The sequence below is a fragment of the Brachypodium distachyon genome, chromosome 5, assembly GCF_000005505.3.
Source record: "Brachypodium distachyon strain Bd21 chromosome 5, Brachypodium_distachyon_v3.0, whole genome shotgun sequence".
Taxonomy (NCBI): domain Eukaryota; kingdom Viridiplantae; phylum Streptophyta; class Magnoliopsida; order Poales; family Poaceae; genus Brachypodium; species Brachypodium distachyon.
Window position 1 is genome coordinate 22,357,055 of NC_016135.3, and position 24,343 is coordinate 22,381,397.

Genomic DNA, 24,343 nt, shown 5'->3' on the forward strand with positions numbered 1-24,343 from the left:
AACCGCGCTAGGGTTTCGCCTGTCTCTCGCTTTTGCGCCGTCCTCGTAGTCTACTCCATCCCGAGCGCTGGCGTGCACCAGCGATCGGGAGAGCAGGTCTCCGGAACCTTTCGCCTTTGCGATCCTGTACGGGAGAGGGCGAATAAGGTTTTTGGGAAGTGCTCCGCGCGACTGCTCGCTTCCGTCACCACGGGTCGTCTACCGTCCAAGTTGGGCGGTGCTACGTGCTGCCGTCTTCGTCGACAGGAACATCGTCAAGTCCACTCGATCGTCATCACGGCTTCTTCATCTTCATCGAAACAGTACGTAATCCGTGATCCGATCTATTGTTTAGTTATGATCTGTGAGATTATATTATTGTTGATTATGCTATTGAATACCTCTCGTATATTCGAGATGCATATGCTAGTTGCTACTATAGTCATGATCTATATTATGGAATTAATCATTAATTTGTTATTCTCGAAATTGCTTAATTTTCCAACAATCCAAAAGCCTTATTGTAGGCAATTTCCTGATTTAACTATGGGTTTAGCCGATGCATTGAAGCCGGTCCAGGATGTACTTCAAGAGATGGCAATTAAAGGCCATGCTCTGGTTTCAGACTCTGAAAGTATTCTGGATGACAGACGACAAACTAGAGGGTGATTTATCTGAGTAAGCTCAGAAAAATTTCCAGGATGCCAATGTTGCCTTTAGCGGATGCATTCTGAGTGGTCTTTCTGACCGTCTTTGTGATGTGTATATGCACATAGAAGACGGAAATGAGCGGTGGGATGCACGGGATGCTAAATTCGGTGCAACCGATGCAGGCAGTGAATTGTATGCCATGAAGTCGCTGAACGACTACAAGATGGTGGATAACCGTTCTGTAGTTGAACAGGCGCATGAGATACAGATCATTGTGAGAGAGCTCAAGCTTCTCAAGTGTGATTTACCTGACAAGTACGTGGCTGGGTGCATTATTGCAAAGTTACCTCCCGCATGGAGGAACTTCGCCACGTCTCTAAAACACAAGAGACAAGAGATATCAGTTGAACAACTGATAGCGTCCCTTGTTGTTGAAGAGAAAGCTCGGGCTAAGGACACCGCTGAGAAGGCTGCTGATTTTCCGTCTAACGCCAATATGGTACAGAGAAACTTTCGCGGCAACGGAGAGAACAAAGGAAAGAAGTTCGCTGTTGTTAACAACAACAAGCCTGCGCAGACTACTACCTTCAAGAAGAAGAAAGTAAACAAAGGCGAGATGAATTGTTTCACCTGTGAAGAGCTTGGCCACTTTTCCAGAGACTGTCCTGATCGTGCAGATCGGAGAGGGAAAAAAGGGTAGAAGACTATCAACGTCGTGACCGCTAGCAACACTGACACGTACGGTATTTTACCTACTGTCCTTTCAGTATTTCAATCTCCATGTTGGTGGATTGATACGGGTGCTAATGTTCATGTATGTTCTGACATCTCTTTGTTTACTTCTTACCAGCATGGAAGGGATTCAACCGTCTTGATGGGGAACGGGTCGCATGCAGCTGTTCGTGGTGTTGGTACGGTCGATCTAAAGTTTACTTCGGGGAAAATCGTGCGGCTAAGGAACGTGATGCATGTGCCCTCCATGAACAAGAATCTCGTTAGCGGTTCCCTTTTATGCAGATATGGTTTTAAGATAGTTTTAGAGTCTAATAAAGTAATTGTGTCCAAACATGGACAATATATTGCTAAAGGCTATGAGTGCGGAGACTTGTTCCGTTTTTCCCTTTCTGATTTTAGTGATATGTCAGTGAACCATATTTGTGGCAGTGTTAATGATAATGCAAGTGTTTGGCACTCTCGTTTATGTCACATTAATTTTTGGTTAATGTCTCGGCTATCCACTATGAGCTTAATTCCTACATTCACCATTGCCAAAGGTTCTAAGTGACATAGTTGTGTGCAATCAAAGCAACCTCGAAAGCCCCACACGGTGGCCGAGGAGAGAAATATGTCCCCTCTAGAACTCATACATTCTGATCTTTGTGAGATGAATGGTGTGTTGACAAAAGGTGAAAAGAGATATTTCATGACGTTAATTGATGATGCTACTGGATTCTGCTATGTTTATTTGTTGCGAACTAAAGATGAGGCCTGAGACTACTTTAAATCTATAAGGCTGAAGTTGAAAATCAATTGGAGAGAAAGATCAAACATTTTAGGTCGGATCGTGGTGGCGAGTATTTCTCCAATGTATTTGATGAGTTTTGTGCGCCATACTTCGTTTTCTTTTCCTTCAATAGAAAGGGCATCCAATATTTTGAGACTCCACAATTTGCGTGACAATTTTTGCTGTTGCTGCTGCTTATTCTTGCTTGGTGGTATACTCCTTTGTCTATTAGCATTTGTCGTGTTTTCTGATATGATTCTTGCGGAGGCAATAAGTCGTATTTTTTGCTGGCAGATACTATGCACGGCGTCTCATGTGGAGAGTGGAGACTGGAGACGTCAACGAAGGTGGTGCGACATTGGCTAGAGACGAGGAAGTATGGGGGCGTCCAGACTTCTATTATGTTCTCCAGTGGTGTCCGGCTGGCACGGCGTGATTACTTGGTCAAGTGTTGATGGTAGATACAGTTTCAACGACGAGTATCCATACTCTGGTGGAAATATCTTTTGTGTCGTGCATTTGTTAAAGTTAGTGGGTCACTTTGGACGATGATAATCTTAAGATAGACCTTTGTCGTCGTCATCAGCGCACGTGAAGCGATTTCTTGGAGTTGATTCGTTTGGTTCGGTCTTTTAGCGCAAAGATAGTCATAGTCTGTTGGTTTTGTTGTCCCGAGGCATACAATTTTAAGGGGTTTTTAAGTTAGAGACAAGCCTAGTTTTGAAAACCGGACCGGTGATCGAACCGGCGAAGCTCTCGGTTCCGGTTTTTCCGATCGAACCGCCGGTTCACCGGTTGAACCAGAATGGTTTTTTAGGTATAAAAACTATATTTTCAATGTTCACCGGTGATCCATCATTGTAAAACTATATTTTCATACTCCCTCCGTCCAACAAAAGATGTCTCAAGTTTGTCAAAATTTGAATGTATCTAGACATGACTTAATGTATAGATGCATTCAAATTTAGTCAAAATTGAGACATCCTTTGTTGGACGGAGAGAGTAATATAATTATTTGATATTTTAGATATTGATACATTTTTCTAGCAAGGACTAGGTTGGGACTTTTATATTTGAGAACGAAGGCTATTCTTAAGCATTCCCCTTCGCATGTGTTTGGTTGGGCGGCCACGCTGGGCGGGGAAGGGCCAACCAATTTTTCTGGGCGGGTCGAACCGGATTCGTGTTTGGTTGTGTGAGTGGGGCGAATCTGATTTCATGTTTGGTTGTGTGAGTGGCGGGAATCCGATTTCATGTTTGGTTGTGTGAGTTTGACCGAGTGAGTCGAACCACTTTTCGTGTTTGCTTGATTGAGTGAATCACTTAACAGAAAACCCAAGTTCTTCATATTGAACTGCATATGAACAAAGTAATGGATACAATATCACATTTTTTATATAATCTAAAAACTTAAAATTTTCACAGTAAGAATTAAGCAGCACTTATTCCAGAAATTCAATTACCAACCAATTATAGAAATTGATTGTCCATCTACGAAATTGGATCAATTGAACACTGATGACCATCATGTTTATAGCATTTGAGAGCATACTTTGGAGTTTATTTGGCATAAAAATCAAGCTTTATTGATCAGATTTCTCAGTCAGAGAGTACAAGTGCTTGCAAATACATTGTATGAACTACTTTACAGTCTGGGGCTCACATTTGCAGGATGGGTGCGATAAGGCACCATATTTCTTCTCCAAGGCTTACTTGTGCTTCATCGCCAAGTTCTATAGTTGCTCTTGGACCTGCTGGCGACAATTACAGAGAAGAGAGGGAGCAAAACAAAAGAAAGTCATCATGGGGGATCAACTTGAGAAGAAAATACAGAAGTTTGAGGACAAAAGTGCAAAAAATCTTACCTTCCCCAAAAACACATAGGGCTATGACACCAAAAGAGAGGAGGACGGGGGAGAGGAGAAAGGCATCACGGGGGGGGGGGGGGGGAGAGAAAGGGCCGGAGACGGAAGAACACGTCGAGGCGAGAGGAGAAGGGAGGATGAAGAGGCAACACCGCAGATCTGCAACCTCGCCCCCGATCTTTGCTGAAGCTCTACGGCGCGACAACAACTCTGCCCCATTCTTCAACCTCTGCTTCCACTTCAACAAGCTTATTCTGTCGATTAGCTGCAGTAATCCGTCCCTTCCTTTGTTCATGTGCTTGGTGATGAAGTCTACATCTCTACCCAATTCTTGCTTGTTGCTGTAATCTCACTCTATTTGCGGTTCAGAGTAGTAGAATTAATTAGTCTATCTATTGTTAGTGTTTTTATTTGCAAAAATCCGAGATCCACCCAATCCTTTGTAGTTAGTTAATCTTGTTGTCGAGTATTCAGTTTGTTTTGCATTAGAAATCAGTGGATCCTTTGCTTTGTGCTGTGATCTTTTTCCCTGAGAAAAAACCAAAAAAAATTCAGTTACTGTTCACTAGATTTCAGAGTTTAACTAGTGCTTTTAATCTGTCCCATTCTACTTACTTTTCTCCTATCCAATACTTAGATGTTTGCTTGGGATCTGTGTTGAATCTTGCTTTTAGTTTTTCTGTTCTCATAAACAAAATCACCAAAAAAATATTTTCTCTTTGTCATCTTAAGTTTCAGAATCTCTGACCCTTTCTCGCCAAACTTGTTTGTGTGAATCGGTACTCTGTTTCAGTTTAGAGGCATTTGAATTTGTGCACCAAAAATCATTCTCTTTTGATCTTGCTGTAAGAAACTGCTAAGAACTTATAATTTGGTCCCAGTGAAAGAACGACAACCCTATACTTTCAGTGATCAAACACACAACCAACAGGAGGAAGAAGGAGAGGACCGGAAGAACATGAAGAGGAGGGAGAAGACGGAGGGGGTGTGACGCCCCGTTACCTCTGACAACGTCAGCGTAAAGAAAGAATCGCCACGTACAGAGTTGCGCCAAGATCAACTTGAGGAAAACAGTAGCATGTACAATAGAAACCTTCACCGTTCGCAGACGGTGTCTTATTACAAGGACACTCAAAGTGTCTCCAAGTCTCACTACGGCAAGAGGTGCCTCTAATCTAGACATTATTAGGCCATCTAATGAGGACATCCCAACTAATGATACAACCACAGCCCCTACAGCACATACACCTCAAGTACCGGAGATACACGGACCAATTACTAGAGCTCGTGCACGACAACTAAATTATCAGGTACTTTCGTTCCTCGGTACTTCATTTAATATTAATGAGAATATGCTGCTGCCTAAGATGGGTTCTTTTATGTGTTTTAGGAATGAAGGACCTAGCTTGCACCTCAAGGATCAGCGTTGGACAGCAAACCATGGAGGTGGCAGCAAGGTGGCGGGAGCTAGCTCAAGTGATGATTTCAGAACATTGAAACCGCCATAACGAGAGATGAGAAGAAGGCCGCATCCTCTTCATCAATGGGATTTCGGCCAAGTGGAGGATTCTCCCTCCAATGGGTATCTATGGGCCAAAAATGAGGGTTATAACCTTGCTTTATTGGGCCTAAGGCCATATAATAGGGTCCAGCCAATTTTTAGATGTTTTCGTTGTGTTTTAAGAGGATTCCTAGGCCGTTTCGGAGTCCCTCAAGGGCCTGTCCGAAAACCACCTAGTTCCCCTCCTATTTATACCCCATGAGCCCCCCATGGAGCCTTGGATTTTGATTAGATAAAGTTTAGCCTTTGCTACTTTCGTGTAATCGCGTGTGTCGGTTAGACCACCTGTTTTACCGTCATCAAGACTCCAACTATATTGAGTATTCAGATTCGTGAACCTTCATATCTCCTATTCGCAATTTCAGATTGCTTTTCATCTTGTTCTTGCTTGTTCTTCGATTGCTTGCAGGAACAAAGACCTTCGTGGTCAGGTTAATCGTGCCCCCGCGGGATCAATAACCTTCTGGAGTTGGTGTATCGATCGCTAAGGCGCTGCCTCCTAAGTTGTAGTCGGATCGTCAACGTCACCTCCTACCAAATCGATAATTAGGTATCTCATCGAAAGATCGGGACACCCTCGAGGCTATCACCATCTTGAACTACCCTCCTGGTGGTCTACGCAACATCATCTTCGTCAACGGCATCCTCATACTCATACTCCACTTCAGCATATTCATAGTAAGGACCGGACTCATCATAAGTACGGGCCTCTACCTCGTCGGGGCTCAACATGATCATTGGTTCTGAAAACAACATATGAAGCAAGGCTGAGTACGTATGAAAATACGTACTCTGCAAGTCGCCGGAAATCATTATGCATGAGCTAACCTTGACGACCATCAAGCCGTCAGACCAAAAATAATTATATTCAAAAATAAGTTATTTCTTTTAGTGTTTTGTTGAAAACCACATTTTATTTGAAAAATCTACTGGCGGCAGATCGACGTGGGATCTTAGATCCTGTGTTAGAGGAAAACCCACACGACGTACTTCCAAACCCGGAAGCTAGGAGTGATATCACATCTAACTCTGATCAGAGGTGTACTGCATCACTTGGTCAATCCTCGTCGGCGCACTAATCATATGCACCCGACTAGACCAAGGAACCAGAACCAGCCCGTACACTACCTCTGCTTCGCCACCTTGCCTTACGTAGGCCCGCGGGTCGAGACCCCTGACCGGTAGGTCCCGCCCTAGGGTGTCTGCACCTACCTGGATACAGTCACCTTCTCACCCGGGCAGAGGCAGCTACTTGGCGTGGTTCGGCTCAGCCTGTCCCATTCCAGGTCTATGGTCAGTACGGTCTGCGCCGCTTTTGAAGTAAGCGCCAGTTGGTTTGTCCTTATATGGTTTCCCTATGTAGAAGAGCTCTGACTTTCCGCCAACCCTATCCGGATTGCTCCGAACCCTGAGCTCCCTACCCACCGAATTACACTTAAGCCGTAACCCTGTCCGGGTCGGCCCACCTAGTACTGACTATACTAGTGGATCCACCGGATCCACTTACATATTTATTTATAAATCTTATTTTTGGGTGGCATGCAAGAATTTCGAAATAAGCCGAGTTTCATAAATCATTTTCGAAGACATGTTCAAGGGATGCGACTTGCCTGGTACCGCTCCGGTCAACTCAGAAATACCGTCCGGGTATCCTACTTGTCCGGAGTCAACTCCTAATATTTAATTCATACACATGTTTAACAAAAGTTTCTAACCAACAAAGTAATAAGGGAAAATAAAAATAAAAAGCATACGTGCAACAACTTACACTAGTTTTCCTATTCTATATCTAAGCCAAACAGATGAGAGGAATAAACATGTGTGTGTATGTGTGTGTGTGAGAAGAAACCAGCACCAAGTAGTACTAATCGACCCAGCGTGTCATCGATTTGTGAAGGCAAAAGAAAAAAAAGAAAAAATAAAAAATAAAGCATTGCGCAGACAAACTTCACCGACCACATCTATTCTCCTCCTCCTCCTCCTTTTTTTCTCTCGTTCCCTGCCTCTCTTTCCCCGTTCTCTCCCGAGCGAGCGCAGTACGCCGCCACCAGCTCGATCTCCCTGCTCCGGCCATGTCTGGCGACTACGAGGCCAGCTCTGGGTTCCTCTCTCCTTCCTCTACTAGATCCCCAACTTAATTTCTACCAATCAACATCTACTCGTCCCAAATTTGTAAACCTAGTTCTTGGGCTGCCATGGCCGACGCCGTCTACCTCGGCTCCGGCGAGGTCCACCATGTCGTCTCCCTGCTACCACGGTGCTCCTCCACCTACTGGTCGTCTACACGCTGAGTTACAATACCAACAAGGAGGTGCGATGGCGTCAAGGCGCCGTCACCGGCGACGGCGAAGCTGGGGCTACACTTCCTCCTCCCCAGCTCGCCGGCGTTGGGACCGGCGGTACGGCGTGCGCGGCCTACTGCTAAATTCTCCTAACAGACAAGTTAAGTCCCTCTCTCTCCTTGACAGCAAGTTCTACTCTTCGTGGTTGCTTGTAGTATTAGGTGGTCAATTAAGAAAAATTAATATATGAGTGTTGCTTGATTTACTTGAGCTGACTATGTTCTGTTCGTTTTTGAAAAAGATAATACTTGTTAACATGCAGAGGATTTGATTTAGTAACTCAACACCATGTGCATGAGAACAAAAAGATGCTGATAAACTAGGGTGAAATATATCCTAACAATGTACTGCCATGTATCTAAGTGCTAAATTCTAGTGAACAAGCAGATGCACACAAGAGCAAACAAAATAGTGATTAATCTAGCAAAGTGATTATGTGATCTAGTTCTAAACAGTAGCAGGGTGAGGGTATTATTTTCTCTTAAGCATTGTGTTTTACTCCTAATCACTTAATGTACTACTCAGACATGCATTTTAATCCACAGTAATGTGCCAGCAATTTCATTCAAGAGCATGCAAAGGCAAATTAAAGTGACATTATATTTTACCTTTAATACACAGCAGCAGCACACAACAGGAAGAAGCAGCAGCACACAACAGCAAGCAGCAGCAATGGAGCCAGGTAAAGGAAAGTGTTCTGTGGAAAGGTGGTGAAAAGGTCACAGTAGAAAAAAAAAAGTACTTGCTATTTGTAGAGCGTATTGTACTGTGTACCATGATGACAGGTGTTGGAGAAAATGGATGCATGGCGCACACGTGTGTGCTGGAATGTGCCAAATGGCAAGCACAAAGTGACAAATGGCATCCATACACTTGGGCCCACAAAAGGATTTCTTGGCTGCTAAGAAATTGAAGAAGGGCTGAAATGTAAAATCGAAAATGACTTCTTTGAAATTTTTGAAATACTTGTTTGTAATAAAGATTTTGTATTATTTTTCTGATATATGGTGTTAGAAATATGTAATTTGAGTTTTAGAAACCTGGGGTTTCATAGGGGGTCAGCCAAGAAGGAAGAAGAGGGAAGGGGCAGAGGGGAGCGGGTCGCCGGGTCGCAGCAAGAACACCGTTAGCAGCAGCGGACCCGCTGCCACCACGGCCTCCACCAGCCGCCCTTCTCCGGCAGCGAGGGACAGTCGAGGACGGCAGCACCGTCGGGGTTGGCGGCGGGGGGCTCCTCGCCGGCCGCGGCGGGGGCTTGCAGGCGACGACGGCGGGGAAAGCGGCACCGGCGAGGTCGGAGCAGGCGATCGTGTGAGGGAGAGACGAGCGAGAAGTTCGCGAGAGAGTTCGCTCCGCCCGTGAGCTGCGTGAGTCGACCGATTTTGTCGGCTCACGCAATACAGGCGTGGAGATCAGTTGGATCTTTGATTGGGTAATTTTTTTTTATTGACCTCCTCCTTGGTCTGGAAGAGGTCAAATTGGAGTTGCAATTCAACTTTCTTTTGTTAAGTTACTTTACTCTGGTTCGACATAGGATAGATGGAATGACGCTCTGTAGGATTTGAACCTACGACATCAGGTTTTGGAGACCCGCGTTCTACCGAACTGAACTAAGAGCGTTGTCATTCATTCAAAAAGAAAACTCTACTCCTAACGTATCTCACGTACGTATAGTCCGCACAAATTCAAGTTATACCCACTTTACCTTTAATCAATAAATCGGTCGGCTCACGCAGACCGCTGTTTTGGGCTGATTTTCGGTCAAGTTGAACCAGGCCCACGAACCAAACACGTAGAAAAATCCCTCTGGGCCATTCGAACCCACACCGGTTGGCCCCAACCCCTGAACCAAACGCACCTAAGAACGGTAGGAGGTTCCAACTAAGGCATGTCAGTCCCCTAAAAAAAACTAAGGCATGTCAGTGGTAAATTAGAGTTATAGCCTTGATTAGAGAGCAGCAAATTATGACGGTACACGAATGGACGGAGGGATAAAGTGACAGTGTGTTAGGGCTCCTGGAAGATAGGCAGATGCGTGAGCCATTATCCATGGGCTTGGCCCAGCTCACTGCCATGGGGGCTGTTCACACAAAGGCTCCTTATTCTTTTTCTTTTTCTTCAATAGAAAGGGCACCTCAATATTTTGAGACTCCACAATCTGCATGACAATTTCTGCTGCTGGGGCTGCTTCTTCTTGTTGGGTGGTATACTCCTCTGGCTGTTGGCATTTGTCGTTTTTTCTGATGTGATTCTTGCGGAGGCAATAAGTCGTGTTTATTGCCGGCAGATGGTACGCAAGGCGTCTCATGTGAAGAGTGGAGACTGGAGACGTCAATGAAGGTGGTGCGACAATGGCTAGAGACGAGGAAGTATGGGGCGTCCAGACTTCTAATACATTCTCCAGCGGTGTTCGGCTAGCGATGCGTCATTACTTAGTCAAGTGTTGATGGTAGAGACAGCTTCAATGACGAGTATGCATACTCTGGTTGAAATATCTTTTGCGTCGTGTCTTTGTTGAAGGTAGTGGGCCACTTTGGAGGATGAAAATCTTAAGATAGACCTTTGTCGTCGTCATCAGCGCACGTGAAGCTATTTCTTGGAGTTGATTCATTTGTTTGGGTCTTTTACTAAAAAGATAGTCATAGTCTGTTGAATTTGTTGTCCTGAGACATACAATTTTAGATTTTTTTAAATTAGAGATAAGTTGATAAAAGAAGGATAAAATGAGATCTACTTCCTCCGTTCGCTACAAATTGGTGCGGATTTAATGCAACTTGTACTAAATCCGCACCAATTAATATGAAACGGACGGAGTACATGCTAATCCAAAGAATCTGATTGGTTAACTTGTATTTAAGACTTTTGCTTACAAATTGGTCAACTTAAATATAATCACAACTTTTTTTATACAAGGTCGACTTTATCAGTTGTTGACAAAGTCTAGCTCGACGATTGACTTTTCGAAAGGAAAAAAGAAGAACTCGACACAGCCCACCTGAGATACACTAATGAGAATATCAGTGGGCCCGCTGCCAGAGGAGGGGGAACAACTAACTATTCGGACCTGCACGGTGACGTCGCGGCCTCGCGGGCCACTGGGAAAGAGAATCACTGCCCCGCTCGACGCGCGCCGTGCGTGCAATGCGCGTCGCAGCGTCAGGCTCCGCCCATCCCCACCGCGGACAGGATTAATGGCTGCCGTCCTGTCTGCTGCCGACTCGAAGCAGCGAGATGCAGCAGCGGCGCGCGCGCGCCTTTTGGCTGCTGCTGTCAACGTCATTTCAGAAACAATCTCTGAAATTTGCTTCGTCTCTTTCTCTTACATGTTTTATTTTCCTTCTGCAATTTGCCATAAACAATCTCTAAGCCCTTGGTCATTTCAGAAATTTCATGGCCTGAAGGTTGAATAGGAGGTTCACGAAATTCAGTACTACCATCAAAGGATTCAGCATCACTTCTGAAAGGGTGATTTGGTTCTAAGAATCTCCTATGCCCCAAGTAACAAGTCTTGCGTCCATGTTTTAACCTTCTAGAGCATGTATTTCTCAAACAGTGGGAGCAAACAGCTAGACTTTCTCCACTCAAGATACCACGACCAAGCCAATCACTTATTGTCCACAAGAGCGCAGCATACACACGGAATTTTTCCCCAATATATGCATCAAGAGTCAAGACACCATGTTCCCACAACTCTTTAAGTTCATCTTTAACTAGCTGCAGATAGACATCAATATCTTTGCCTGGAGCTTTCTTACCCGGAACAATAACGGAGAGAATGAAATTTGATTCTTTCATGCACATCCAAGGTGGGAGGTTGTAGGGAATTAAAATGATCGGCCAGATGGTGTAATTAAGATTCATGTTATTAAATGGACTGAAGCCATCAGTAGCTAATCCAAATCTAAGATTTCTAGGTTCATCACTAAACCACTTGTGCTTTGCTTCGAAATGTTTCCAAGCAGGAGAGTCAGCCGGGTGCCTCATCGAGCCATCCTTTGTGCGGCCTTCATTGTGCCAATCAATAAATGGGGATATTTCGGAAGAAATGAACATCCTCATAACTCCCTTATCTAGTGGGAAATGACGAATCACCTTTTGGGCCACATTGTGAACACGTTTTCCATCAACTCCACTCTTCACACTCTTCCATCTACATGTATTGCACGCTGGACATGAGGTGGCATCGGCATGTTGGCCTTTAAAAACAATGCAATCATTTTTGCATGAATCGTGTTTATTATAACCTAGGCCAACAGCACGGATGTATTTTTTGGCCTCGTGGAAATTCTTAGGGAGAGCTGGGCCCTTTGGTAGCGCATCCCTAAATAGTTCCAAAACATCTTCAAAGCAACCATTTGACATTCTCCAAGTATTCTTTATGCTGAGCAGTTTAACTAGAAACTGCATCCTGGAGAAAGTTTTGCAGCCTGGATACAACTCTTGGCTTCCTTCAGTTACAGAGTTTATATACGATTCAATATCACCATCAGACTCATCCTCGCTTACTTCTTCTGAATCTGAGCCTAAATTACTACTATCATACATGCTGAAACCATCCATCAACAGCTGATCCATCTCATCAGTCTCAACATATACTTCCTGATTTGAACTAGACTCAACAATAGGTTCAGAAATTCCTGGAGTTTCCCCATGGAAAAACCATGTGGTGTACCCGTCCATGAAACCATCACAAACCAGATGTTCAAGAACTTGTTGCTTACCTAACCGAAATCTGTTTGCACAATTTTTGCATGGGCAAAGTAACTTGTGATGTCTTCCAGACTTGGCAACAGCATATTCTATGAATTTACTAACACCATCCCTATATTCATCAGTAGACCTAGGTAATCTCATCCAAGCCTTGTCCATATTAATTTCCAGACTAGGTTGCAAAAAAAACTCAAATATATAAACAAACCATGCCTGCATAACAAATAATAACACGAACAGGCTGTGAACATTATTTGAACAAATCTAGAAGGCTAGAAGTTGAGCAACAAGCACAAATGGTATCTAAGCAATAATACAAACAGGTTGTGAACATTATTTGAACAAAACAATAAACCAATAGCATGGGTAAGCAAAACCACAAACAGGTTGTGAGCAAACACCAATTCTCCCAAATCACTGCAGGTAAGCAATACCACAAATAGGAGGGGGATTCACCTGCTGACGCGTGCGGATCGTCGAGGAGGAGATAGGATGGCGGTGCTACGGAGTGGTGGAGGAAGGTACTTCGCGGATCCATGTGGAGAAAACCGTGCGCCTCCACGAGCCTAGCTCGGCGACGCGGTAGCCGTGAGTGCAGCAGAGACCTGAGATGGCACACGGTGAGAAGTTGGCGCGGAACAATGCGCACGGCGAGGAATGAGGAGGTACGCACCGAATCGCTGGCGAGTAGAAGGCACGCGGCGAGGAGGCGACGCACGGCGAGCTGGCAGCAAGCAGGCGGCGCGCGGAACGGTGTGCTCGGCAAGGAACGAATCGTCGGCAATGAGGAGGAGGCGCTGGACGGCGCGCTCGGCGAGGAGGCCGTGGTACATGGTGAGGAGGCAAAGCGCAGCAAGGAAGGCGGTCTCGGCGAGGATCGATAGAGGCGTCGTTTTTTTTATTTGAATCGGTGGAGAAGAAGGATGTATGGATTGCCTAAGTGCTGTAACGATCTGAGAGCTAGGTGGAGGGAGGTCTATTAGAACTTTAATCTCTTTAAGGGGCTTCTAGAAAAAGAGGGCACTTAATTGCAAACTGCCGTTTTTAGATAGCTGAGGTAGATTTGCAAATTGCCCTGATATCGTAATTTTCGGGGCATTCTGAATTTTTGCCGTGAATGGAAGGGCTTTTCCAGGCACTCTTAACTAAAAGCCTTTGATTATCTAATATTTCGGGCACAAATCAAAAGTTAGAATACCGCCAGCACCAAAGTGCCTACTATACACGTACGTGGTATAGTGTCTGGCGCCTCGCCTCGGCACCGCGCGTCCCGCGTGGTATAGTGTCTGCGTGCCGTGCCCGTGGCTGGCCAGCAGCAGCAGCAGCAGAGCAGACACCTCCTCTCACTCTCGTCGTGCCACTCCTGTGCTCAATCGGCTGCTCCACGGCGAGAGTGCGAGACATACGGGACGGGAATGGGGCGAGCGATCTGTTTAATGCTGCTGCTGCTTCTTCTTCTTCCTTTTCTTGCAAGCTCTTCTTGGCTACGTGGTTGATTGATGCACACGTCTTGCAAGCTGCTCTTCTTCGTCTTCTTTTTCTGGACCTTGAGCCGTTGTTTGACGACCTGTTCGTATTGCCTGGGGGATACGACCTTGACATGTCGAGCTCGTTCCTGAACGGGTATGTGAAAACACAGAGCCAGTCTTACGTGTCCACTCGCCGATGCACGCACGAGCAGATCTTTTTGTGTGAAGGGGGTACAGAGATTCCTTCGAATAGTTGGGGGTTGTTTTTAAGCGAGGTTTATTGATTCTTTATCGTCCTTGGAATAGTTGAGGGAAGCGTCAGAGCACAAGGAAGCCAGTTTCGTCCCACTAGGCTATTGCGTAGTCGTGTCGTCGTGTGACCAGGGGGGAGCGAAATGGCCCGGTTGGTGTACGTTATCTCTGATCTAGAGGATCAGAAGCACCCCCCATTGTCTGGTGACTAGTGAGGTTGGCCTTGCCTGGACGTACTCCAACCGATTCCGGACTGAGCTCGATATTCAATTTCACACCACCGCGATCGTACGAGATTTGTCAAGAAATCTGGGAGATCGTCACGCATTGCCACATAGTATCAGTTGAGATATGATCGTTGTACACAGTGCTGACTGGCTGAACGCAGCAACGAGCTCGTGTATCTCTGTCACAACCAGCAAGCGTGGATTGACTTAACCGTGTGTTTGATTTTATTGGGATCTCCGTGCGCCTGCTGCGTGGTTTAGATTCCATGTCCTTCCGTGCTATGAAATGAAATGAATGAATATCGTTGCATGTCCGTGAACATTCGTAGGTAGCTACAGCCTACTGGGAGGTGGATAAAAAGAAAAGGCTCGCGAGCTTCGTCTCTGCGCAAGAAAAATACTGCTACCAAATCTAAGCAAATTTTTTGGACCGAACCATGTGCCAGTTCTAAGATTCGTGTAAGTAGATATCAACCTGTATATACGGAAAAGAATGGGTGTAAAAAGAGGGAGAGCAGGAGCTTTAGACAGTTCTGGATCCCCATCCAAGTGTACGAGGGTCGTGATTAATTACGGCATCATTAGAATGTGCTGGAATGATTGACCACAGGTGGCGTTGCAGTACGCCTTGCAATTTCAAACTGCCGGGCCCCAATAATCATGAAAGAACTTTGCAGCTACTGCCATTTAAAAAGAACTTCCGTGCATCGGTGAAGTTGCTCTGGCTTCCGTGGTACGCGAAATCCTGCGAAAATCCAACCGAACGTACATCCTAGCCGCTAGAAATTTACTGCACTCTTGTCCCTGAAACAGAGAGTTTAAGGGTACAGACGCCTTAAATTTGTACAGGTAAAAATGGCCATGCATGACCGGACGGGAGAAGTAGATCTAGCAGAAGAACCCACTCATGCCGTCCGATGAAGCGTATGCTGCTCGTCCGATCTAATAATAACAAACAGTATTTCTTTTTGCGGGTAAGCACGACAGTATTATTGCTAGCGTCGTCAGTTCCGGATGAACGCTGGTCAGTCACCTAGACCGTGGTAATAGACAATTGCTCTCACGAAGAACCCATGCCTAATAGCCAAAAACTACTGGGCAAACAGCATCCAGCAATGGGAAACACTCTGTAGCGTAGCGCCGGAAATGACAAATGTCCACCACGATTCGCAAGTTCGGTATCCGTATTCCCGCGGACGCAAGCCGATTCAGGCACGCGTATTCCACGTACTCCACTTTGGGCGTAAGCTTGAAGCACACAGGCACACAGCACAGCAGAGACAATTCCTCGTTCCACCGCCCAGGTCCCGACCCCTTTCGTCCCCACGAACGCAACCCAAAGCCTCCGTCAACTTGGCAACATGTGTATCGAAGCCAAATCGAAGAGACTACTTTATTGCTAGCGCGCAGGACACTAGCATTTCATTTCGTGCCCATCTCTTCTCATCTACTCCACTCCTCCAGTAGTCATCCTCTCCGACTTGTTAATTCCAAAAGCAATCGATGTTTAGCACGAACAATTGCGTGGGATGTGCCAAGAGGCAAAAGCAATCAATATTCTATCCCAAATTAGTACAAATTTACAACTACAACCATGGTTGGAAAATGCCTTCTCGCATGGCTAGCTTATCTACATTGCACACGTAGCTGGAACGGCAGAAATAAAACCTGATCAGCCGACGTGACAAACAAACATTAATCGACAAGAAATGGGTAGGCCCGGATGCACGTTCGTGCCCACTACCGAAGGCAGTAGTACTACGCGCAAGTGTATAACCACAATCACGGTGGATCAGCCAAATGCTATCTACACCTTCTTCAGGAAACAGGCCACAGAACATAACAATAAAGTCGCGATATAATTTGCTCTTTCCATAGTAGTATTAGCTACGAGAATTATGAGTCGCTACAACTAAGTTCTACCAGATCAAGAACAAACTCATCACACCTTGCCAATCGAAAAACGAAAAGAAAGGATAAAAATAAGAGATGGTCTCGAATTAATTAACCAATTGTCTGGTGGCGGCAATGATGGTGCGACCTCACCAGACCAGACTACCGCCAGGCGGAGGCGACGGTGATCACGCGCCCCATCCATCCGAGCCTGAGCACACCATTCTCCGGCTTGACGGCGAACCCCGGCTGCGAATTGCCGACGCGGGCCTTGACCTGGTCAGCAATGCCCGCGGCGAGCGCCACGGGCCGGAACCCGGCCATGCCGAACCGCGCGCGCCATTTGCCGAACACTTCGCACCGCTCCAGCCGGTCGGCGCCCTCGCGACCCACGGCGTTCGCCGCCTTGTTCGCCACCGCTTCCTCCGCGCGCGCCCTGTCCGCGCTATCCCGGCCGGCCGTCGCGTCCAGGGACTCGAGGATGGCGCCGTAGTGCGCGCACGCGTCCGTGAAGCGCGTGGCCAGCGGGGCGGTGTTCGAGTTCAGCTCCTGCTCCACGAGCGTCACGACCCGCGGGCCGAGGCCCCGCACCCGGCGGAGGAGCTCGTCGCGGGGGTTCGCCGGGGAGACGCTCTCGTCGGGCACGCGCGAGAGCGCGAAGGCGAGGTTGACAGCCAGTGCCTCCCCGGGCTCGCACCCCAGCTTTGATGAATCGATCTCCGCTGCTCTGCAGTTGACGATTTTGAACCGGTACTCTATGCCGGCCCGCTCCGCGAGCTTCTTGAGCCGCGCCCCGACGGCGTCGAGCGTTGCAGTTAGAGACTCTGTGAACGGTGAGGTCGGATCGGTCACGGCGGTCACCTTGAGGGACGTCCCCGGCACGCGGCGGTCAGCGAGGCACTGGATGAGGGCCACGTGCTGCGGGACGCTGATGTCGAAGTCGACGAGGTGTACGGCGCGGCGGTCGGCGACGGCCTCGACGATGGCGATGTTGGCGGCGTGGAGGGCGAAGCGGAAGCAGGGCGAGATGTCGTGGAGGAGCTGGGATCCGGTGCGGTGCTCGCTGCCGCAGAGGTCGGCGATGTGCTTGGACGTGGCGGAGGCCGTGGGCGCAATGCGAGAGGACAGGGCGGCCACCATCATGGCCAGCAGCCGGTGTTCCGCGTCACCGCGCGGGTTAACGGCGCCTTTGAGAGTCGCCAGATGGGCGGCGGCTGTTTCGAGATTACCGTCGGCCATGGCGACCGCTGCTTCGGAGAGCAATTGACGTGACGTGGTGGCCGAGGTTGGAGGCGAGCAGGAAGCTGACGAAGAAGCCGTAGAAGTGGACGAGTTCGACGGCGACCGCGTCATCCCCTTGTTGATGTTGTTGTTGTTCGGGGCTGCCACCCCAGGAAACGGAGAAGGCGCGGCGGTGATGGGGTTGAGCTGCTGTATCATCATCGTCTCCTCCCACTCGGAGCTGGTAACCGCGGAGCCCGTCCCGCTCATCGCCGGCTCCGCCTCGTCGTCGTCGTCGAACAGCAGCTGCTTCTCCAGCTCCTGCAGGATGGACAACTCGCTCCCCGTCGCCGATGGGGCCGGCGCCCTCGTCACGCCAAGGGCGTGCTCCGAAGACGGCACAAAGGGCACCTGCCGATGCAGCTGCGGTTGAATCAGCGGTATCGCCGCCCTGGACGCCGTCGTGAGGGATGACAACGTCGATGACGGCGACGCGAGGTTGCCGCCCAAGCTCGAACCGGAGAGAACCAGGGGCTGAGACGAGCCCCTGCCAAGCACCTTGGCGATGTCCGCCGAGGAAAGCGGCGAGATGGCCGACGCCACGGCCGTGCGCTGCCTGACGGCGCGCATGTAGAGCTCCTGCTGCATCGCCACCTGCCGCTGGTGCTGCCACCTCTCAATCTCGCCGAGGCTCCTCTTGAGAACGCCACCGACGGCGGCCGTGTCCGGCCGCCGCCGCTGCTGCTGCTGCTGCTGCAGCGGCGTCTGCATCGCCGATCCGACCCCGTAGAGGTACCCCTGTCGCGGATCGCGCCACGGCCCGCCTGGCTGCTCCATGACGCTGGAGCAGGAAGGAGAAACCGGCAGGAGAAGAGAGACGACACGAGACGGAGCAGGGAAGGGGAATACTCCTAGCTCGGGAAAATGCTAACGCTATGGCTACAGCTACAGGTCCAGCTATAAACGGGTGCCATTCATTCCATTGAATTGCTTCTCCTAATAAAACGCCCTTCTCTACTCTCTCTCCGCTGTCAAAACTGAGCTTATAAAAGCGAGGAACCCACCCCCACCGGCCGTCCCGCATCCGACACCGATACGGCGGCACTCCCGCTGACACCGCGGGCCACGTCCGCTATCGTAGCGTATGTCGTGGGGTTAAGCATACTGTTTGCGTTTGTTTACCTGTGGGGCCCTCCGCTTCGCTTTGGGCTAGGAAAATAAATGCGCGGGGAACCGGTGGTGAATGGTGTGAAGGAATGGAAACGGGGTACGAGCCCGCGTGACGCAATCCCGCGCGCCCTCGGTGACGAAGAACTCGGGAGTCCTGCCTTGCCGTCACACGCGCTGCACCACCGACCGACGGCTGCCGGTGGTCGACAGCGCCGGTCTCAGCTTCTTCTTCTTTTTTTTCTGCAAAAGACCCGCAATTCCATGGCGTTTTACGGCCGCGTGACTTGTGATCGACACTACAAAGCTCACACAGTTTCTATGCTTTCGGGCGGGAGCGGACTCACTCCACGAAGGCGAGATCCGTCCCTACGCTACGCAGCACGCAGGCCACGCGGCGGGTCCCCGGCAGTGGGGCCGGGCTGCGATTTCTAGAAGTCGCAATCTCTTCCGCAACCGGCTAAAGGAAAAGGAACGGATTTGTGCGGTCACAATATTTTATCAACTGATCGGGTATCCTTTCGCGAAAGTCGCTTTCGGAGCTTAGGTAGAGAGTCCCAGGGGCGACGTTGCCAGTCACCGAGCCACACGAGCTAATTAATCCTGGCTATCGCCGGCGGTGCCAAATTACGTGCCGGTTTAAAGTCAGGACGTGGACGACCGTGAGGAGGTGCCTATGTGCTGCTGCGTCAAGTGATCAAATCGTGAGCGATTTCGTAACCTTTTACCTTTTGATGCGGTGTGTGCGGGATGTTGCTTGTTTTGGGCGCGTTTGGAGTTAGTTTGGAAACCGATCAAAATATCCGCCCAACAACCCCGTACCCACTTCTTCGTGTCTATACCTTGGTTGTCTTTTTTTTGGTATAGGAGTAGGAGTACTTCTGTGTGTTCATACTCGTACTCCTCCGGGTACTTCATACGATCCAGTATTTAACCTTTCCAGCTACATACCTGGGACACACTTTGCAAAGTCAACATCGAGGCTCCACGTCGTGCATGCTTAAGGGCATATAAGCAAATGATCACACAAGACATGTTTGATTTATCTATGTATATACTACTCCGTATTAGAAGCAAATAGCCTAGCAACTTCAGAAGGAAATTATCATTGCAGTTCTCATCTTTGGAAAAATATATGTTTGATTTATCTATGTATATACTATTAGAAGCAAAATAGTCTAGCAACTTCAGAAGGAAATTAGCCGGTGTCGACTATCATTCAGTTCTCATCTTCCGTTTTTCTTTTCTTTTTTGCATATTTGTAATGGCATTTTCGAAAGATGAAAGTTCCGTCATTCCGAACATGTAGAAATCACAGTGGACTATATTAACCATTTTTTCTATGATGCATGGGCCTATTTGTCGCCAATGGATACTATACGGAGCCATCCTGATTCCGGTATTGTGTCCGGACTATCTAGGCGGCCACCTGCATGACACATGTCATGTGAATTAGTGAATCAAAAGCAGAAAGATGGGAATCGAGGTTGGGGTGTGGGAGGGTGATCGATGCTGGTCGGATGGCTTGTTTTGTTAGCAAGCTGACTTTTGGTTCAGAATTATTGGAAAGATAAACGAGGCTCTGTTGAGACTGTTGTGGTTTGGTCCATCCGGAAAATGTGAATATTTTCAACTTATCACTGTACCTATTTTCACACCGAGTATGTTCAAAAGTTCGACTTCATTTCATGATCGTACACAGACGCAATTCATGCTCATCCAGGTGGCTAAGGAAAGGATATAGCCTCTCTGATTCAAAGAAAAATTTGTTATGCAACTCTTTTGATTTGGAAGTTTTGAAACCATTTATTGTTTTCTACTCCCTCCGACATGTATCTAGACGTTTTTTAGGCATAAATACATTCATATTTTGACAAATTTAAGTCACTTAATATGTGACGGAGGAGTATTTATTACTCTGCATGTAATTGTAAAGAATTTTTTTATGAGGTCCAAGGTAATAGAAAATTTTCTTTGTTTTCATGGCAACTATGGCTTAACAACCAAGTTCATGTATGTTTCAACGGTCCAATTAAATAATTTCATCCTTATTTACTTATGTTTTGAATTTTCACAGGATTCAACATGTGATGACTTCAATTCCTTTTTTCTTCTATTTTGTATGTTTGAAACCATTCGAATGGAAGAGGTCCTAACATTAAAATTCCGAGCAATTATAGACCAGTGGCTGACACGTGCGAAGCAACAAATCAGAATGTTGGCCGCCAACTTATTTGACAAGCACCACTAGCATGGAGGCCAGGAAAGAAGCACTTTCACTGACAAATGGGGCCAGAAAGTTAGGGCCCATGATTCATCTTTTCGTCTGCTTGTGGACCCCGGTGATGGGCGGTCAACATGTGTGCGTCTGCTCCGGAGCATCAGCTGCGAGGCAGTGCCAGTGAGTCGCGCCCCACCTGGTTCACGTTCCAAAGTCATGGTCCAGGGCTGCAATGCTGCGTGTCCAAAATGCTACGTTTAAGGTTCCTGTAGCCATTTCCTGGCATCAATCACCATACGAATTACTCCTTGAACAAGAAAAGATTCAGCAGATCAAAACCACTCTAGGTTTGGCAGAAGAAATTCGAACACAGTCGAGCAAGAAATGGCAGATAAAAACCATAGTATAAAGTATCTTTAAATATCCATCTGCTTATGAAAATTTCAACACGCTGGACAAAAGCTTTGTAAATTATAAGCCGGCAATAATAAACAACGCAACAAAATCGAGGCAATCTCTCGTCTGCAACAGAAAATTCTTCCTTCCGAGGACAAGGTGAGCACACAATAGAATAAGCAACTTGCAAGAAAAATGTTTAGTACTGTATAAGCTCACCCTCCAGTAAAATACGATGCCAAATTCACTTTTACTTATTTGGCATCGGTGCTCTCCGTTGCCCAATCGGTGCCAAGAAAAAATCGTGGCAACCTGAACAACTAGTTGCTCCGATGCCCGAACTCTGTCCAAAATAAAATACTAATTTTGCACGACCGACAACTCCGTCTTCCTCCTTGCACCAGTACTGCTTCAGCTCTGCCCAACACCTCGCCCCGCATCGAGCTGACTCCCGCCATCTCGGAGCAGCCACATCGGACTGCCGCGTCTCGGCCGCCTAGAGACCTCGCCGACGCCGCGCATCGCTTCCGCACAGAACTTGAGGGAGGCCGCGCACATCGCCATCGGACGCCGCGCCTCGGCTTCGCCCAGCACCTCGCCCCCTATCGATCTGCCTCGGAGCTGCTGCTGTTGCTGCTGCGAACGCCTCATCGCCGTCGCATAGACTTAGCCTGTTGCCTCCACATCGAGCTCCCTCGCTGATGACTCGCAGCCGCTACATCGAACTGCATCGGAGCCGCCGCATCGAGCTGCCTGCCTGCCTCATCGCCGTGTGCTCGGTCCGAGTCCACCTGATGTTGAATCGGGAAGAAATGGAAAGAAACGAGAGAAAATGTATGAGATTTGTTGGATCTTTCTCCGAGAAGAAAGGGGATTCATTTCTCCCCGCGGGTGACCGGGAAGAACTCGCGGGAAGGAAGTAGCTGGAAGTTGCCGGTCGATCTATTTTATTGTGTGGGTCCAATTATTTTCAGGAGCCAAATACTAACGTTGTGCGATCGGTGCCCGATACGTTGTGAAGGGCCTAAAGCGGTCATGTAGAAAAAGCTGAGTACGTTTTCCATTTCAGCTTTCGTGAGTCCACGTAGTTTGGTGCATTTGCTTGGAGCAAGTTATTATAGCTGTAGGAGTACTCCACTGTAGTAGGTATCCAAGGAAGTGACGGTGGATAGCTTCTGACGGACGCCTTCCTGTGGCCGTTTGACTCTGACAGCTGCTTCGATTGGCAAATATACCTAGCACTATGCTTGAATTAAATATTTAATTTAACTTGAAGACAAATTGGACTACTCCGTAAAAACAACCATCTTTTTCCATTACAAAAACGCAAAAGGTACAACAATCTGGATGTGTAATTGTCTATCTATATTGAGCTAGCATGTGGGGCTTCTAGTGATTAAACCTCCGGAATGGAAAAACATTATGACTAGTACAATGATGTTATTTCATACTCCATGCAAATAGTAGCTTGGAAAGGCCAAGGTGCCTTTTTGGTGACCGGTAGGTCACTGGCGGAAAGTTGCTACACTACCACAGTAACACTGCTACCGGCATTGTCGGGTTCCTTTGATTTATTTATTTTTTACCCATCCGTTTCACTCCTGTGTCCTATATCGCCTCATGGAGAGGTGAATACGCATATGCACACCATACGGTTACGGCGGTCTCATTTAACGGCGGGCGGGCCACAGAATCTTTTGCTTGGATTTCTTTCTATGCCCGGCGTACAGTTCCTGTCAGTGTCTCTGCTTCTTCCACTACAACTAGGACCTGAACGTACCAGTTTACCACCACGCCCATGTACTGTACTTCATGTCACTGTTCATGCACGCCTCTTCCTGCACGTATGCGCCGTTGGGTGCCTGCATATGCGGTGTACGTACGTGTACGGAGCCGTGAAAAAAACTGCAAGGCGTATGTATGTAGGTATGTATGTATATACGCGATCACCCGCCACCAGCATCTCTGTCTCTCCTGGACGTGCACTCCTGTAGTACTACTACTTTTGGGTCTACAGTAGCTAAGCTACAGGTATTTCAAATTTCCGGCTCTGTTCGTGGTTTTGAGCGGTGCATTGTCTCTAGTAGTACTACTCGAAGCCAGTTCCGGAATTAATAATAAATGTGCGTCGATGCGTCGTCCATTCGGTTGAGCCGGCCGGATTCCGGTGTGGGATCCAGGCTCCAGTGGTAAAACGCGGATGGAAATGACAGGGACACTTTAAAACTTACAGCCTGGCGCGACCGGGTGCAATCAGGGCGGGTCTGTCTCGCTGCGGACCCATTCCGAGTCCCAACAACACTGGAGATTCGAGAACCGTGTGACCGTGTCACACACACAGTCCATGCTCGACGCCCCGACGCCGTTTCACGCGCCCGGCCGTCTGCATCTTTCATCCTTCTCGTTATTTACCGGCTGAGTCTGTTCCTTTCTTCTTTTTATTAGTACAACACATCATCACGCCACCGTTGAGTGGTCAGAAAGCTTCGTTCGTATCCGTGTTGAAACTGTTGATCATATCGAAGTCTTGCTACTACACTGCTAAATGCGAAAATGCCTGAAAACACGTGTTGGACTTACTACCTGATGTAAACCATTTTGGAACCGTCCGATTGCGTCGTCTCGTCACCCCCCTGGTTGATTCGACGGGCTGATTGCTAACCGCAGGTTCGGTTCAAGTGGCTGCTAGCTCCCCTCGGCAGTGGAAGCATCACATCGCGGGGAAAGTGGGAAACTCTACTGTTGAAGAGCAAATGAGCCGTGTGCGGCAGGCGGGCCCCGTGTGCAGGCAGCACTTGATCCAACTTGGGCGGGGAGCGCAGCCAGGGGTCAAGGCAAGGCAGCCATCGACTCCAGTGGCCTTCTGGGCCGACTCTGGCGTCGGT

The 24,343-nt window shown here is 47.9% G+C and overlaps 2 protein-coding genes and 1 non-coding gene across 4 annotated transcripts; all 3 read right to left on the reverse strand.

Annotated features, from left to right (window-relative positions):
- Positions 1-9,448: 9,448 nt before the first annotated feature.
- Positions 9,449-9,522, reverse strand: TRNAW-CCA. The gene has a single exon. It is a non-coding gene; the product is annotated as a tRNA-Trp (tRNA).
- A 1,231-nt stretch (positions 9,523-10,753) lies between these two features.
- On the reverse strand, positions 10,754-13,758 carry LOC100844242. 2 transcript variants are annotated; one of them, XM_010242001.3, is made up of 3 exons: positions 13,286-13,758; positions 13,069-13,217; positions 10,754-12,825 (listed from the first exon to the last, which is right to left on the reverse strand). In XM_010242001.3, exon 3 carries the CDS (start codon positions 12,769-12,771, stop codon positions 11,179-11,181), a length of 1,593 nt encoding a protein of 530 aa, XP_010240303.1. In that variant the 5' UTR covers positions 12,772-12,825; positions 13,069-13,217; positions 13,286-13,758; the 3' UTR covers positions 10,754-11,178. The 2 variants fall into 2 exon arrangements, with proteins under 2 accessions (XP_010240303.1, XP_010240302.1); XM_010242000.3 differs by having other exon boundaries at positions 10,754-13,217.
- Positions 13,759-16,352: 2,594 nt separating this feature from the next.
- LOC100838548 (scarecrow-like protein 8) lies at positions 16,353-18,706 on the reverse strand. Its single transcript, XM_003580329.4, has one exon. The coding sequence runs from the start codon at positions 18,509-18,511 to the stop codon at positions 16,616-16,618; it is 1,896 nt and encodes a 631-aa protein (XP_003580377.1). The 5' UTR covers positions 18,512-18,706; the 3' UTR covers positions 16,353-16,615.
- Between the last annotated feature and the right edge of the window lie 5,637 nt (positions 18,707-24,343).